At 34.5% G+C, this 13,305-nt stretch overlaps 1 protein-coding gene across 12 annotated transcripts in view; it reads right to left on the bottom strand.

Moving 5' to 3' along the window:
* Positions 1 to 13,305, bottom strand: part of SK (small conductance calcium-activated potassium channel) — a 240,618-nt gene that overhangs the window by 9,069 nt on the left and 218,244 nt on the right. For all 12 annotated transcript variants that reach the window (XM_074104326.1, XM_074104329.1, XM_074104325.1 and 9 more), the window contains 6 exons: positions 9,367 to 9,572; positions 4,473 to 4,602; positions 4,162 to 4,257; positions 2,799 to 2,972; positions 1,056 to 1,198; positions 844 to 948 (listed from right to left, as the gene is read on the bottom strand). In XM_074104326.1, the coding sequence (XP_073960427.1) occupies positions 844 to 948; positions 1,056 to 1,198; positions 2,799 to 2,972; positions 4,162 to 4,257; positions 4,473 to 4,602; positions 9,367 to 9,572 (854 nt within the window). The remainder of the gene's footprint in view (positions 1 to 843; positions 949 to 1,055; positions 1,199 to 2,798; positions 2,973 to 4,161; positions 4,258 to 4,472; positions 4,603 to 9,366; positions 9,573 to 13,305) is intronic.

Raw genomic sequence — 13,305 nt, 5'->3', positions numbered from 1 at the left:
TTCAGATGATAGAATAGAAGACACGTGTCACGGGGATGATTATGAAAATAGGTGCAGTGACTAGGTGCTCATCAACGAGGATACAAGCTTATCTAATGTGAATTTTGTTAAAATCGGAGCCGTCATGTGCGTTTTCGTAACTTCATTCTACATGTGGTTTTAACGGACCTACCCTGCTGATGTGACAATAGTAAAGTGACCATTCTGTGCTGTGTTGCAATTAGTTTCATATAAATAAGTGAGTGTGCATTTTTTTTATTTATTTTACTCTACAAGTGTGTCAACTACGTCTCGGAATCTGCGGCCAACACAGAAAGTCTCGCTCTGTGTGGTTTTGTGTCTACAGTAAACATTTAGACAAGATACATAGCATTCGTGTTTCTTGTACCTAGAAGCTTTTATTATAAAAATAATCAAAGTCAAACTCTTGTATTTTATTGTGATGGTAATGGACCTGGCATCACTACATAGAATTTTTCGCAAAAATGTAAACACAGATAAAGACAACATAGTGGGTTAATAAAGCAAAAACAAGAAATGTACGACACCACAGTACAAAAGCAATGAATAGCATGTCCAATTAGGCAGTTTACCAGTGAGAATTCCGTTACACATCTTACGGAATGTAGATGTAAAATACTAGACACAGTATACATAAACAAAAATGAAAGCGACAATACTGATAGCTAAAAAATTAAAAACACAAATTATTGAGCTTACGTTTAAGTATTGATAAAATGAAACAAGTGGCAGAATAATTGCGAATTTGTTTGACATTTTTACTTAACCAAATACAAATAATATATCAACTGACAGTAATAATACATATAACTTTGTACTGACCTTTCGCATTGTCTGAGTGTCCAACTTGCTATTATCCAAAGGGAAACCATAAAAACAAGCAAAACAGTGCCGGGGCAAATTGTCATAAGTGTCTTCAAAACAAATCTGGAAACATAAAAATAACATTTTTAAAATCCGTTTAAACTCACATAATTATATAAGTAAGCTTTCTGCTAAAGTATATAATCTATCGATTTCATTAATAAACATACCTAGTATTAAAATTTATTCTGTTTAAGGCTCCTATACTTCGTGACGAGGCATCCGTGAATAATTTGCTATGAAGAAGCATGACCCTGCATATAAGATATAGCCGAAAGAACATTGGTAGCGACAGTGTGACGTCGTACGGTACCTGAAAATAGATAAAATAGACCATTTAGGGGCTGTTTCATCATCCATTGATTAGTGTTAACTGACGGTTAAATGTGATGCCGTCTCCATTTGTTTTGTTCGAATAGACGGAGACGGCATCACATTTAACCGTCAGTTAACACTAATCAATGGTTGGTGAAACAGCCCATTAGAAGCATAAGATTTGATAAATCTTGCTTTTATTATGGATGAAGATTTGATTTCAATGGTTCAGTAGCAGAAAATCTGCTTCGTGTGAGTGTTACTTTATACTTTAAGTAAATCAGGGTGAATTTGATGTAGAGCTAGTCTTTTGGCGTGTCTCACTGATCAATTCAGGTTAATAAATGTTCCTAAATATTTTTCTATATAATAAAAATTTACTATGTTAAAGACTTAAAAGCGCAGAGAGCGATAAAGTTGCTCATTTGATGTGGTAGTAAGGCTCTTATTTTTAACCAGCTGCCCTTAGTAGCATTGCAAATTCTATTTTTATACCATTTAATTATATGCCATGCAAAAAGGTTACTTTCACTAATGTTTATTTAAATTTTGGGACACGAACCAAACTCTAAACAATACAGTGCTAAAACCGTGTTGAAGGTGAAGATCACAAGTCACACGTTGACAGGTTGTGGAACGTTTGAAGTCAATCATTACATGTACCTCAAACAATAGGACGCACACATGATAAGACTCACTTCACATTACGTAACAAAAATAGTGTAGTGATGACGCCAATACCAGATCAACGGATATTATTCAATCGTGATCCAATACTGATAAAATTACGTCGAATCAGAGAAAATGCATGTGAACAATGAAAGAAACACGAAGTTAAATTCAAGACGAATACAATTCAAAGATATCCTAGACAGAACATGCGCACATAATCAAATGCCTCTAACATCACTTCCAACTTTAACACTCTGATTCAATACAGACCTGAATTTGCTTATACATTGTGCCCTAAAGGAAAAAATAGAGATAAATATGAGAACTTTAAAGAAAGTTTTAAAGATCGATAGGCAATGCTTAATGATTAAACGCAAATCATAATTACAAGCTCAACCAACGTGATTTTACAAATTCTCTACAGCTGGTCAAATATTTATAACACTATAAAAAGTTACATCTACATAACCCGTATCACACAATAAATTTACATAAACTATATTTTGTCTCTCCGAATCAAAAATCTTAATAACGGAAACTACAAAATGACTATTTTCAGCTAAAACAATAATACGCATTATCACCAACTTATTGAAATATTCACACTGAGTGTTTAACAAAGCGTTTTTGAAAATTTTAATTTCCTTTACGTAATGTTTATAACACAAAAAAATAACGATAGAATCTGCATAGGTATTGAAATGAATTAACGCTTTGCCTTCCTAGCAAGTTTCAGTGGAAGTGACTAGATGTCGCCACAATTTCAAATGTGGTGTCCAAAATATAAGAGATGCAAAGTAGAGCTTCGTTCACTAAAATCGCCCGAGTTGCTTCCGCGTGGAATTAAAAATGAAAGCAACTTGAGTATTTTAGATAATTCTAACCAGACTGGGGCAGTTTATGAAAAAACTGTATGATAGGCTTACAACTTCGACGCCAATAACTCCTCCCTTATTTGCCAATTTTGTAGTCCAGGTGAATGTGTACTGGCCGGGGATTGGGTGGACGGCACAAATGGCTAATTCTAGGGCTATCTGGGCTATCCGCTGCCACGTCATTGCTATTCGCCAGTCATCCGCGCAGTTGTCTATCATAAATAACTGGAAATACAAAAGTAATACAGTTTAGCACATACATTACAATATGACATTACTATTAATATACGTAGTTGGTAATTTAGAAGTTAGTTTAGGATTATATTAAATTACCTTAACATATATATTTTAGTTTAGGTACTTGTATAAGTAAGTAAAGTAAAGTAAGTAAGTGGGAATGTTTTTTTCTTGTATTCTCCAAGATGTAGGATACAGTCAAGGTCAAAGAAAACTTTACACTTTAGTATCTTGACACTGCCTTCTGACGATGTTATTCAAAAGTTCAAATACGAATTGAAAATGAAAATGAAAATGTGTTTATTTAAAAATATACAGTGGTTGACAAGATTTACCAGGGGTCCCCGCACTAGGCTTTGCCTGTAACGCGGGGAGCCAGTTAAAATTATATTAAGTAAATTATTAATTCTGGTTATAACTGGCTTAACTAGGATACAAAACCTTAGTTTAGCTATAAAACTTACTTAAAACAAAGGAATCACAATATGGTAGTCAGATCACATAGGTTACAAGGTGTTTAAGAGATCGTATCTAAAATTGCTTCAGTGTCATCGTAACTCATGGAATGTAGTAGTTTCATAAGTTTTCTTTTTACTTCCTTTAGGGTACAGCCTTTTAGGTTACAATAGTTTAGAATTTTATTATACATAGAAATTCTTATGTGCTCTCCAAAACGTTTGCCAAAAGCAGAAAAAACTTTTGGAACCGGTAACTTGAAAACACGTTTTTGAAGTAAATCAATATTCAATCAATCAATTGACAGTGACAAGGCAGTAAAGTGTAAACATATCTTGGACTTCGACCCTACCTACCACTTGCTATTGAATAACAAAGCTACTGAACATTGCAGGCATAAAAAAATTGCGAAGGTACTAATTTATGTTAGGCAAACTAAATACATAGCTTTTCCTAAATAACTAATGGAATTTGAATCACGAAGTAACCAAAGTCGAAAGCTTGATACATAATGTTAATTATTCTCCACAGCATGTGAGCAATATCATTTTTGTTATTAGCCTTTAATGTCCCACTGCTGGACAAAGGCCTCTCCTTTGAATTTCCAATTCACCCTGTCGGTACTTATGTAATATAATAATAATAATAATAATAAAATTTATTTATATGTATATCTGGTCAGTCGTGGGAAAATTAATTGAAAAAAAAACGTTGTACGTACCTGTACTTCTAAAGCGTGATACGCGACGATTAGGCCAAGTAAAATCACAGTTGACATTGATATAAGCGTCTTTAACGCTTGTGAATATATTGATGCCTGGAAACATGAGCACGTTAAAATCAATATTGGAACACGATAAAAATCAAATAAATAAAGCTTTGTCAGATGGTGCTAGAAGTATCATGCAAGTTGCAGTACATTGCTTCCGTTGGTCGATCACTTTTAACTTCATCACCGCGCTGCCCTGCAGTGTAGCGATACAAACATGATATTAATTGCACCAACCAAAAGAAGCTTAATCATTACATTACCTTTGTATAAACGCCAGCACTTGAGAGTTCATTTTCTATAACCATAATTATAATACCGAACATGCCCATCACTAAAGCGTAGTCACTTATTCTTTTCCGTTTTTCGAATAATGCCTTTCGCCTACCTAACCTGAAATTGAAAAAAATATATATTTTTATTTTAAATCCATATTGATAATCCAAGTTAGTGAAAATTCACATATGTACTAGTTTAGTTTCATAAATACTTAATATTGCTTACAAATGAAATTACACAATTTAAAGAATTGTTTTTTTTTATAAAATTGTCTAAAATTCTTCAAAAAGTTAACTTTTTAGCTTATATTCCCGCTTAAATAATCAAGGATCTAGACAGTAAAGAAGGTAAAATACATTTCGAGGAAACAGTAACGAAATGTGTTGAAAAATTCTTCCAAAAACCTTTATAAGTAATCAGGGACGGCTAAATGCATATTTGTCTATTTTAATTCTTGTAATAATTCCAAAGACGGACAAATCGATGCGTCCCTGATGCAAGTTATTTCCGTTCGTTCAAGGCTAAAGTCATTATTAAAACAATCGTCAGTTCACCTCCACGGAACGGCATAAAAGTCAATATCGACGAACTATTCTTAAACTATTAATTTCGTTATTAACAGCTAAGCGAAGCTACTAGTAAGAGTAATGCGTAAGAGTAATGAATTAGTAACTTGTTTTTTGTAAACTTTGTCTTTGGTATTCCAATAACTTGGTCGAACGTAATATAGTGCCTTGTTTATTTAATCAGATCAGAACTCTATTTTTCAGTTGCTTTTATTTTACGTTTAAAAATAATGTATCAAAATATTTTTAATCAATTAGATCAAGAAATAATCAAACAGGTTCAAAAATTGTCTAGGTACATGAAGAAGAAAAAATGCTGCAGGGATTGACGTAGTTCCTGGGCTTTGTACCTTCAAACTTTTTGTTTAAAGTGACAAAGACGATACGGGTAAGTAAAGTAACATAAAGTTTGGTTAGTTTTTACATCCAAAAAATTGCCGTAAGTTTGTATAGACATACTTTTTATAACATTGTCATCTTTAACCTTGCAAAAGGGTTTTCTAAATCTCAAAATGATACAGTGATAACGACACTCTCGAAACTCGTAAAATACGAAAATAATAAGTATGGTAAATAATGTTAGCATCATATTTTTTCTCCAAAGATAAACTTACTTAATATGGTCCTATTTTAATACAAGCTTTTATTTAGGTAACTTTCCGTATTAGTCAGTATGTATTCAAATGAGTCAAATCTTGGAGGTTGAATAAAACCTACTTTCCGTGGACAAATCATCTTTAAATTGGCACGGATGTGTGATTCGGAAGGCACTGCAAGTGCAGTGACCAAAAGTACAGTCAGATTTTTAAAACAAAACTTATTTTGATAATACTTACATGCTGTTCCCGAAGGATGACCAAAAGCCTGATTTTTATTCTAAGCAAATCGTAAACATTCGTAAAAACAGTAAACACATTTAGAAGCAACTGTTACCCCTATAAAGGATACAGTTCTTTACAGTTCCTGAAGGATGTCAAATAAATTTAATTCGGAAATTATAATGCAAGTTTAAAACAATCCAATTTACCGCGAAAAAAGCCGTGAATAACAGCTAGTAATGAATATTTTGAAACAGAATCAAGGTTTAAAAGATCAATACAATTTCCATAATTTTAAAATACTTATCGCTATCACTTGCATTAGCCATAACAAAAGATTTTCCTCTATTTTCTACAAAGTACTTAATCTTAATCGTTTATTGGTTTCACATAAATTTCGATACTGTAAGGATGTCTGGCCCATTTGGTAATCGATGAACTGTCTTTATACGAGTAAGCAGCTGCAATTAACGGCTACTTTACTTCAACATTATAGTAGATTGTTGCACCAAGTAGAAAGTTATTAAATTTATTATTGCACCGAATGCCGATGCTTTAAAAAGCACGAGAGCAATATAAATTATTTAATGCGAGGTGCATAATAAACTGCTTTTTTTCAACTATTACAGGAATAGTAGACGAAAAAACTCGTGCTTAACAAATTAATAGGAAATAAATGTCACTAGCACTCGATGATTCCATTTTTAGAGTTCCGGAGCTAAAATGGCAAAAACGGAACCCTTATAGTTTCGCCATGTCTGTCTGTCTGTCTGTCCGTCCGCCCTTTATACTTTATATAATTTGGCCCACCCTTTATACAAAATAACCGACTCTGCATACAATGGAGGGCCAAATTTTTTGCCGCTCTTATTAATTGGTTTTTGTATGCACCAAAAGTGCATACTGGTTATAAAACAAAATAAAGGTTTTTACGTATTTTAATATAAACTTTTACTTTTACTAGTCAATGACTTAGTGACGAATAGCAAAATTCAAGTTTTTTTAGGGTTCCGGAGCCAAAATGGCAAAAACGGTACCCTTATAGTTTCGCCATTATGTCTGTCTGTCTGTCTGTCCGCGGCTTTGCTCAGGGACTATCAATGCTAGAAAGCTGTAATTTTGCACGGATATATATGTAAACTATGCCGACAAAATGGTCCAATAAAAAAAAAATTACCTAATGGTACCTGCCATAGACGTAAAGTGGGGGTGATTTTTTTTTCTCATCCAACCCTATAGTGGGGGTATCGTTGGATAGGTATAGTTTGATAAGACGATTTTTCGATTCAGTGATATGTTTGCGAAATATTTAACTTTAAAATGTAAATTTTCATTAAAATCGAGCGTCCCCCCCTGTAAAATTCAAACTAGTGGGTGGAAAAATTTGAAAAAAATCAGGATGGTAGTAAGTATATCAAACTTTCAAGAAAAACTATAACGGATAAGTTTTCTTGAGAATTATTAGTAGTTTATGAGTAAATAGCAGCCTTGTGGCTGCCTATATAAACCTTGTATAAAATATCTAAGGCCTGACGTGGTGAGATGCCTACCCCGCATTTACCGGTAGTAGGACCTTGATGGCCTAGTGGTATAATATGACCTTTGGCCATACAAGGTGTATGTAATCACATAATGTGATGTTCCCAAAACACACAAGCTCGCATGGGAATTAGGTACAGCCCAAGATATCTCATACTGAGAAGAGGCCCGTGCCCTGCAGTGTGACGTATGAAGGCTGTGATGAGAGGCTTGTCCAAAATCCGTCCAGATCACTACCATTATTTATTTATTTATCAAAAAATTACATGAAATAAAAAAAATACTGTAATAACACACAAATCACACAAACCCATCTATCACCACCACCACCACACCATACTGACGCGTTTCGAACTCAACCAGAGCTCATCTTCAAAGCAACACAACCGCTCACCATGCTGCCAGATGTTAGACTAGTCTAAGATAGCATAGTGTGGTAGTGGTGATAGAACCAGATGAGTTTGTGTGATTTGTGTATTTAAACGTTTAAACGTAGCTATCATAAGGTTGCGGGTGAGCGAAGTACTGTTTCAGTTCATTGATATGGACTTCCGCAAAGTAACGCCTGATTCAATAAATAAATCAGAAAGGGCTTATAAAACACCAAGGTAAATATAAAAGACGCATCAATAAGTAGGTAGGTAAAGATGTGCATTGCATTAAGGAACTTTGTTCAGGCAGGTACATAAGCACTGAATAAATAACCTACCTACAATGCTTTCTATCTGGATTGGAGCGTGTCCGCAGTTCTTCAAACATTTTTCATATAAAATGCATTGCACGGTCTGCAAAGCAGGAGCCGAGAAGGAATAATATGAGTGAATAAAATTTTACGCTGGCAAATTTTTAGTGCTAGAGAGACAGGATAGAGTTCTCGTTATGAAAGATAGTTCGAACGTGAATGTTTTATGTGACTTATCTAGTAAATAAATACATAAAATCAACTCTTTACCGAACGACAATTTATGTCAAGGTTTGCTTTGTGTCAGACACGCCCAAGATAGGGATCCGTAGCCATTACGAAAAAATCAAGTATTATTTTTTTAAGGATTTCGTATTGTGTACGGATTCTTCCAAATTTAGGTAAATTTTATACCTTAGGCTGTTATTTAGGTACTCTTAAACTACTAATAATTCTCAAGCAATCTTAGCCGTTGTAATTTTGCTTGTACCTAAATTTGATATATTTATCTTGAATTTTTTCAATTTTTTCCACTCGACGGTTTAGATTTTTTTAATGAAAATTTGCACTTTAAAGTTAAATATTTCGCAAACAGATAACTGAATTTTACCGCTTTGTCGGCGTGACTGATATGTAGGTATATTCATGCCATATTACAGCTTTCTAGTACTAACGGTCTCTGAGCTTAGCCGCGGACAGATAGACAGACAGACAGACAAACAGACAGAAACTATAAGGGTTCCTAGTTGACTACGGACAACACAAAAACAGTCTATGTTGCCCGTTAAGTTTGTCAGCACTAACCTAACCTAATTTCATTAAATTCTAGCAGCATTTGGATTTTTGTTGCATTTGGAACACGTTTGTATGAAAATAATCATCAGATGCGATACCGAGAATGCTTTTCTTCTGTGTAACTTATTATGTAGCAATTACATCAAGTCGCCCACATCATTCACCATGCGGTGACCACAATAGTAAAGAACACGTAATCGGCTGCATTCGGCGAACGAACGACAGCTGCAACCGCTTTAATACACCTGTGGTATTAGGCGGACAGACTAATCGTGAAGTCGACGTTCGTTCGCCGTCCCATATAATGCGGCAGTTAGATACTACCTAATGCGGTCACCAGACTTGTTTTAAACATATATAATGCGGCAATAAGGTACTAAGTATATAATGCGGTTTTTAAATAAGTTTGGTGACCACATTAGGTAGTACCTTACTGCCGCATTATATGGGTCTAGAACATATATTTATGTCTACTAACCTATATCCTATATTAGGTTTGTGCTTAGCCGCCCCTCCGCCTTTGTATGTGCCGCCGCCGAGCGCTCTCTCCTCTCCGAACCGCGGGTATTCGCTGTGGACGCCCACTAGCGCCACGCCAGCCTCTTCGGTAGACGCATCGAGCCCCCCGCCGGAGTATGCCTTCATCGCGCCAGGGATCGAGAGCGTCGACACCGGCTTTCGCAGCTGGAAAAATGAAACGTCACGGTTTAGATGGAAACGATATACGAAGGCTAAATAACATGGGACCAAAGTTTAATACGCAACTTTCCGTAACCATCGGTGTGGCGAACGCTTTTCCACTATTAGGTACATTGCGTTGCGTGTATTTCCAGTTCATTTTATGGTTTAAATTCGGATTTGTTCCGCGTACCTTGATTTTAGAGGTTTTTTTTTATGCTGTAGGTGTCCATGGGTGGCGGTGATCGCTTACCATCAGGTGACCCGCATGCTCGTTTGCCAGCTATTTGATAAAAAAAAACATAAGGTGATAGTCTAAGACATAGTTCATTGTTGCGGTGAATGTTTTGACCGTTCATGAACAGAGAACTTGCTCGATACGACAAGGGTCGCACGTGAGCCCCCAGTAATCATCTAAATTATTATAATTCTTATGAATGGGTCAGTCGTAGTTTCATAGACACCGAAAGCTTTACATCGGCGTAGAAATAATCATATTATATATAGGTATTATACGTGGTATCTTCATGACCGTGAATGTCAAAGTGTCAAATATCACTTTGTTTTTTTATCCATAACTCTGTTATTAAAAATGTTGATGAGACCGCCGATGATTTACCCTGTAGGTCGTTGATCTTAAAATCATTTTCTCAAAAATCATTTAAAGTTACCCGATGGCAGTATCCAAAAGAGTGCAGATTTTTTGGAAAAATAATTGCTATGTAAAACAAAGTACATACAATATATTATGTGCTTTACATTCAATATTTCAATTATTATAGTAATACGAAACATATTGCTGAGCTGCAAGCTGCAAGCTGCTACGTTGTTTGTAACGGACTCATTTGCAAGTTCCAGTGATATTAATTATTGAGCAAAGCTAAAGATAAAGCATATTATTTAAAATGACGTAAGTACTTGGCAGGCAACTACTCGTATTAGATTATAACTTTGATTATATAGTCTGACTAAATACAATAGTCAATAAGGAATTTGATTCCTTAATAATCTTATTTCTTTTAAATAAATCATAGAAATCAATCACGCTTTGAAAAGAATGATCGTTTGTCACGAATTCTTCTCACTTCAATTCTCAAGGCTTATTGAAGCTTAATTTTTTTCTCTTGTTCCAAAATCCTAAAATCTCAATTTAAGTTTTACACCAACAGTAAAGTATCGCATCAGTTCGAGATGTTTTCTTGCTCAATAACTATCAAGTGTCTGGCTTAGGAATATCTGCTGTTTTTAAATCAAGTTTTAAGTTAGAAGAAGACTTGTTCTTCATCAGTGCAGCTAAAGATACCTAAAGCATATTTAAAATGACGTAAGTACTTGGCAGGCAACTACTCGTATTAGATTATAACTTTGATTATATAGTCTGACTAAATACAATAGTCAATAAGGAATTTGATTCCTTAATAATCTTATTTCTTTTAAATAAATCATAGAAATCAATCGCGCTTTGAAAAGAATGATCGTTTGTCACGAATTTTTCTCACTTCAATTCTCAAGGCTTATTGAAGCTTAATTTTTTTCTCTTGTTCCAAAATCCTAAAATCTCAATTTAAGTTTTACACCAACAGTAAAGTATCGCATCAGTTCGAGATGTTTTCTTGCTCAATAACTATCAAGTGTCTGGCTTAGGAATATCTGCTGTTTTTAAATCAAGTTTTAAGTTAGAAGAAGACTTGTACTTCATCAGTGCAATTAATTAGAGCACCAAATCGGTAAAGTAACGAAAAAGTATGTTCCTTGCTCTTATTGTAAACAAAAAGTCTTAATTAAAAGGTCAGCTCGTGCAATCATCCTTCTAGCTAGAATTCAATGGGTCAATTGTATTAGAATCCTCTCTCTCTTCTTTTCAACCCGGGAAATTGGCGTCGTAAATAACCTAAACTAGATTGTTTCCCTTGATTCTTATAGAGTGAAAGTTTGAGACACGTTCAGAATAAGAAGCTAATCTTTGTTACGAAAGGGACAATTGACTCAGTTAAAATCGAGGAAAACATTGCACCTCTGAAGCAGATACTCGGAGCGTGAATTGTTTGTCACTTCCAGTTCTCCAACAAATAATCTTGATTGGAGTTTAGTTTCCATCAAAGAGTTTAGCAAGGACAAATACCGGTAATCTATCCTTTAAATCGATCTTTTTACCAATACATTTCATCGTCATCATCATCATCATCCCAGCCTATATACGTCACACTGCTGGGCAAAGGCCTCCTCTCAGGATGAGAGGACTGACCTCTCTCTCTCTCTCTCTCTCTCTGTATGAGGAAGGAGAACCTATACATTTGTTTTATCTCAAATATGATGCTATTTTTAAGTGATATTTTTGTAGTCGTAAAGTTAAACGGTGTTTAAACTCACTTTAAAGTTTCATAAATAACACAACCTAAGACTGATTCTATTCACCTAGTGATTAATCGTTAGTCCTTGTAGTGTTACCCTTTAAATGTACGATAGATGGAAAAAAACTAATTTTAATACTATGATACTCGTATTTGCCGAAAAGTGCCTAGCAACGCGTTATTACTATGAACGATATATCCATCGATCTACGTCCATGTGAACAAACATAGACCAAAACTCCAACCCTCTCTGAGATGATGGATGTTAGTACGGTTTTGTATCCACTATCACGGTGTGTTAGCTTTCCACTCTGTTACCTATAGAAACCTAACGTTATTTGTGCTGTTATGTATAAGCTGAAACCTATTACTACTTCTGACAGTGTCCTATAGAGTGGACAAGTACTCGCTATCTATTCAGTAGCTCGCATAATAAATATTTCGAAGACACCAGTTTACATTGCCAATGTCAATGACAGATAATTACTCAATTTGAGTTGCATGTATTACAAATGTGAATGTAGGAATGTTTGGATATTTGTTAATTTAAATATCATGCAAAATCGGTTAATTTGATTTTTAAGACCACTGGAAGTATCTTATGTATTAGTACCTAGATTAATACAAAAGATAATAAAATTATTAGTATTTTTGCAATGTCTAGCATATACATAATCAGTTGCGTACCAAAAGTTAAGAGATAGGTAATTAGAATCTATAAAAATAATAATGACGGCATTTCTTTAAACACAAAAAATACGATGTTCAATGTCACAGTTCCCCTTAAGTTGCTAAGTTCGCCTTTGTACATAATATTCTCTTGTTATCTGGTTAATTTCATTTGTTTTTACTTACAATTGTACTTACAATACAATATATAATAGTATTTAATAGTTTAATAATAATTATAATATTAATAGGGAAATGATCGATTACAGCCGTATTATTCTTTACATAAATTTTCGATGCGCAGATTTTCTCAGTTTTTTCCAATATGCTTTTTTACTGAAGCTTATTTTCACAATCGCGTTTTTCCCCCAATTTTAATCGACACAGAAACAGTGTCGACGGAGCTCCACTCACGCGGGGGGCTTCTACTTTTATGTAATTGACCCAATAGATCAGTAATAATTTTTTGTAAAAAAATCTAATACAAGCTTTTTTGCTGGTGGTATTTTTTGCCCCTGGTCAAAATCAAGTATCAAGACGAATCAAATGAGACCAAAATCGATGCAGTCGTGTCGTTTTATTACAGAGTTCCTATGGCCAACATCTTACTTCCTCATCAGATCTGCTATACGTCATTATAATATTGCATTGTCATAGGATTTATACATGCATGCAAAGTTTCAGCTCAATCAAAATAGGTTGAAGATTATCCACTTCAA

The sequence above is a fragment of the Choristoneura fumiferana genome, chromosome 21, assembly GCF_025370935.1.
Source record: "Choristoneura fumiferana chromosome 21, NRCan_CFum_1, whole genome shotgun sequence".
Lineage (NCBI taxonomy): Eukaryota > Metazoa > Arthropoda > Insecta > Lepidoptera > Tortricidae > Choristoneura > Choristoneura fumiferana.
This window is presented reverse-complemented; position numbering and strand designations above follow the sequence as displayed.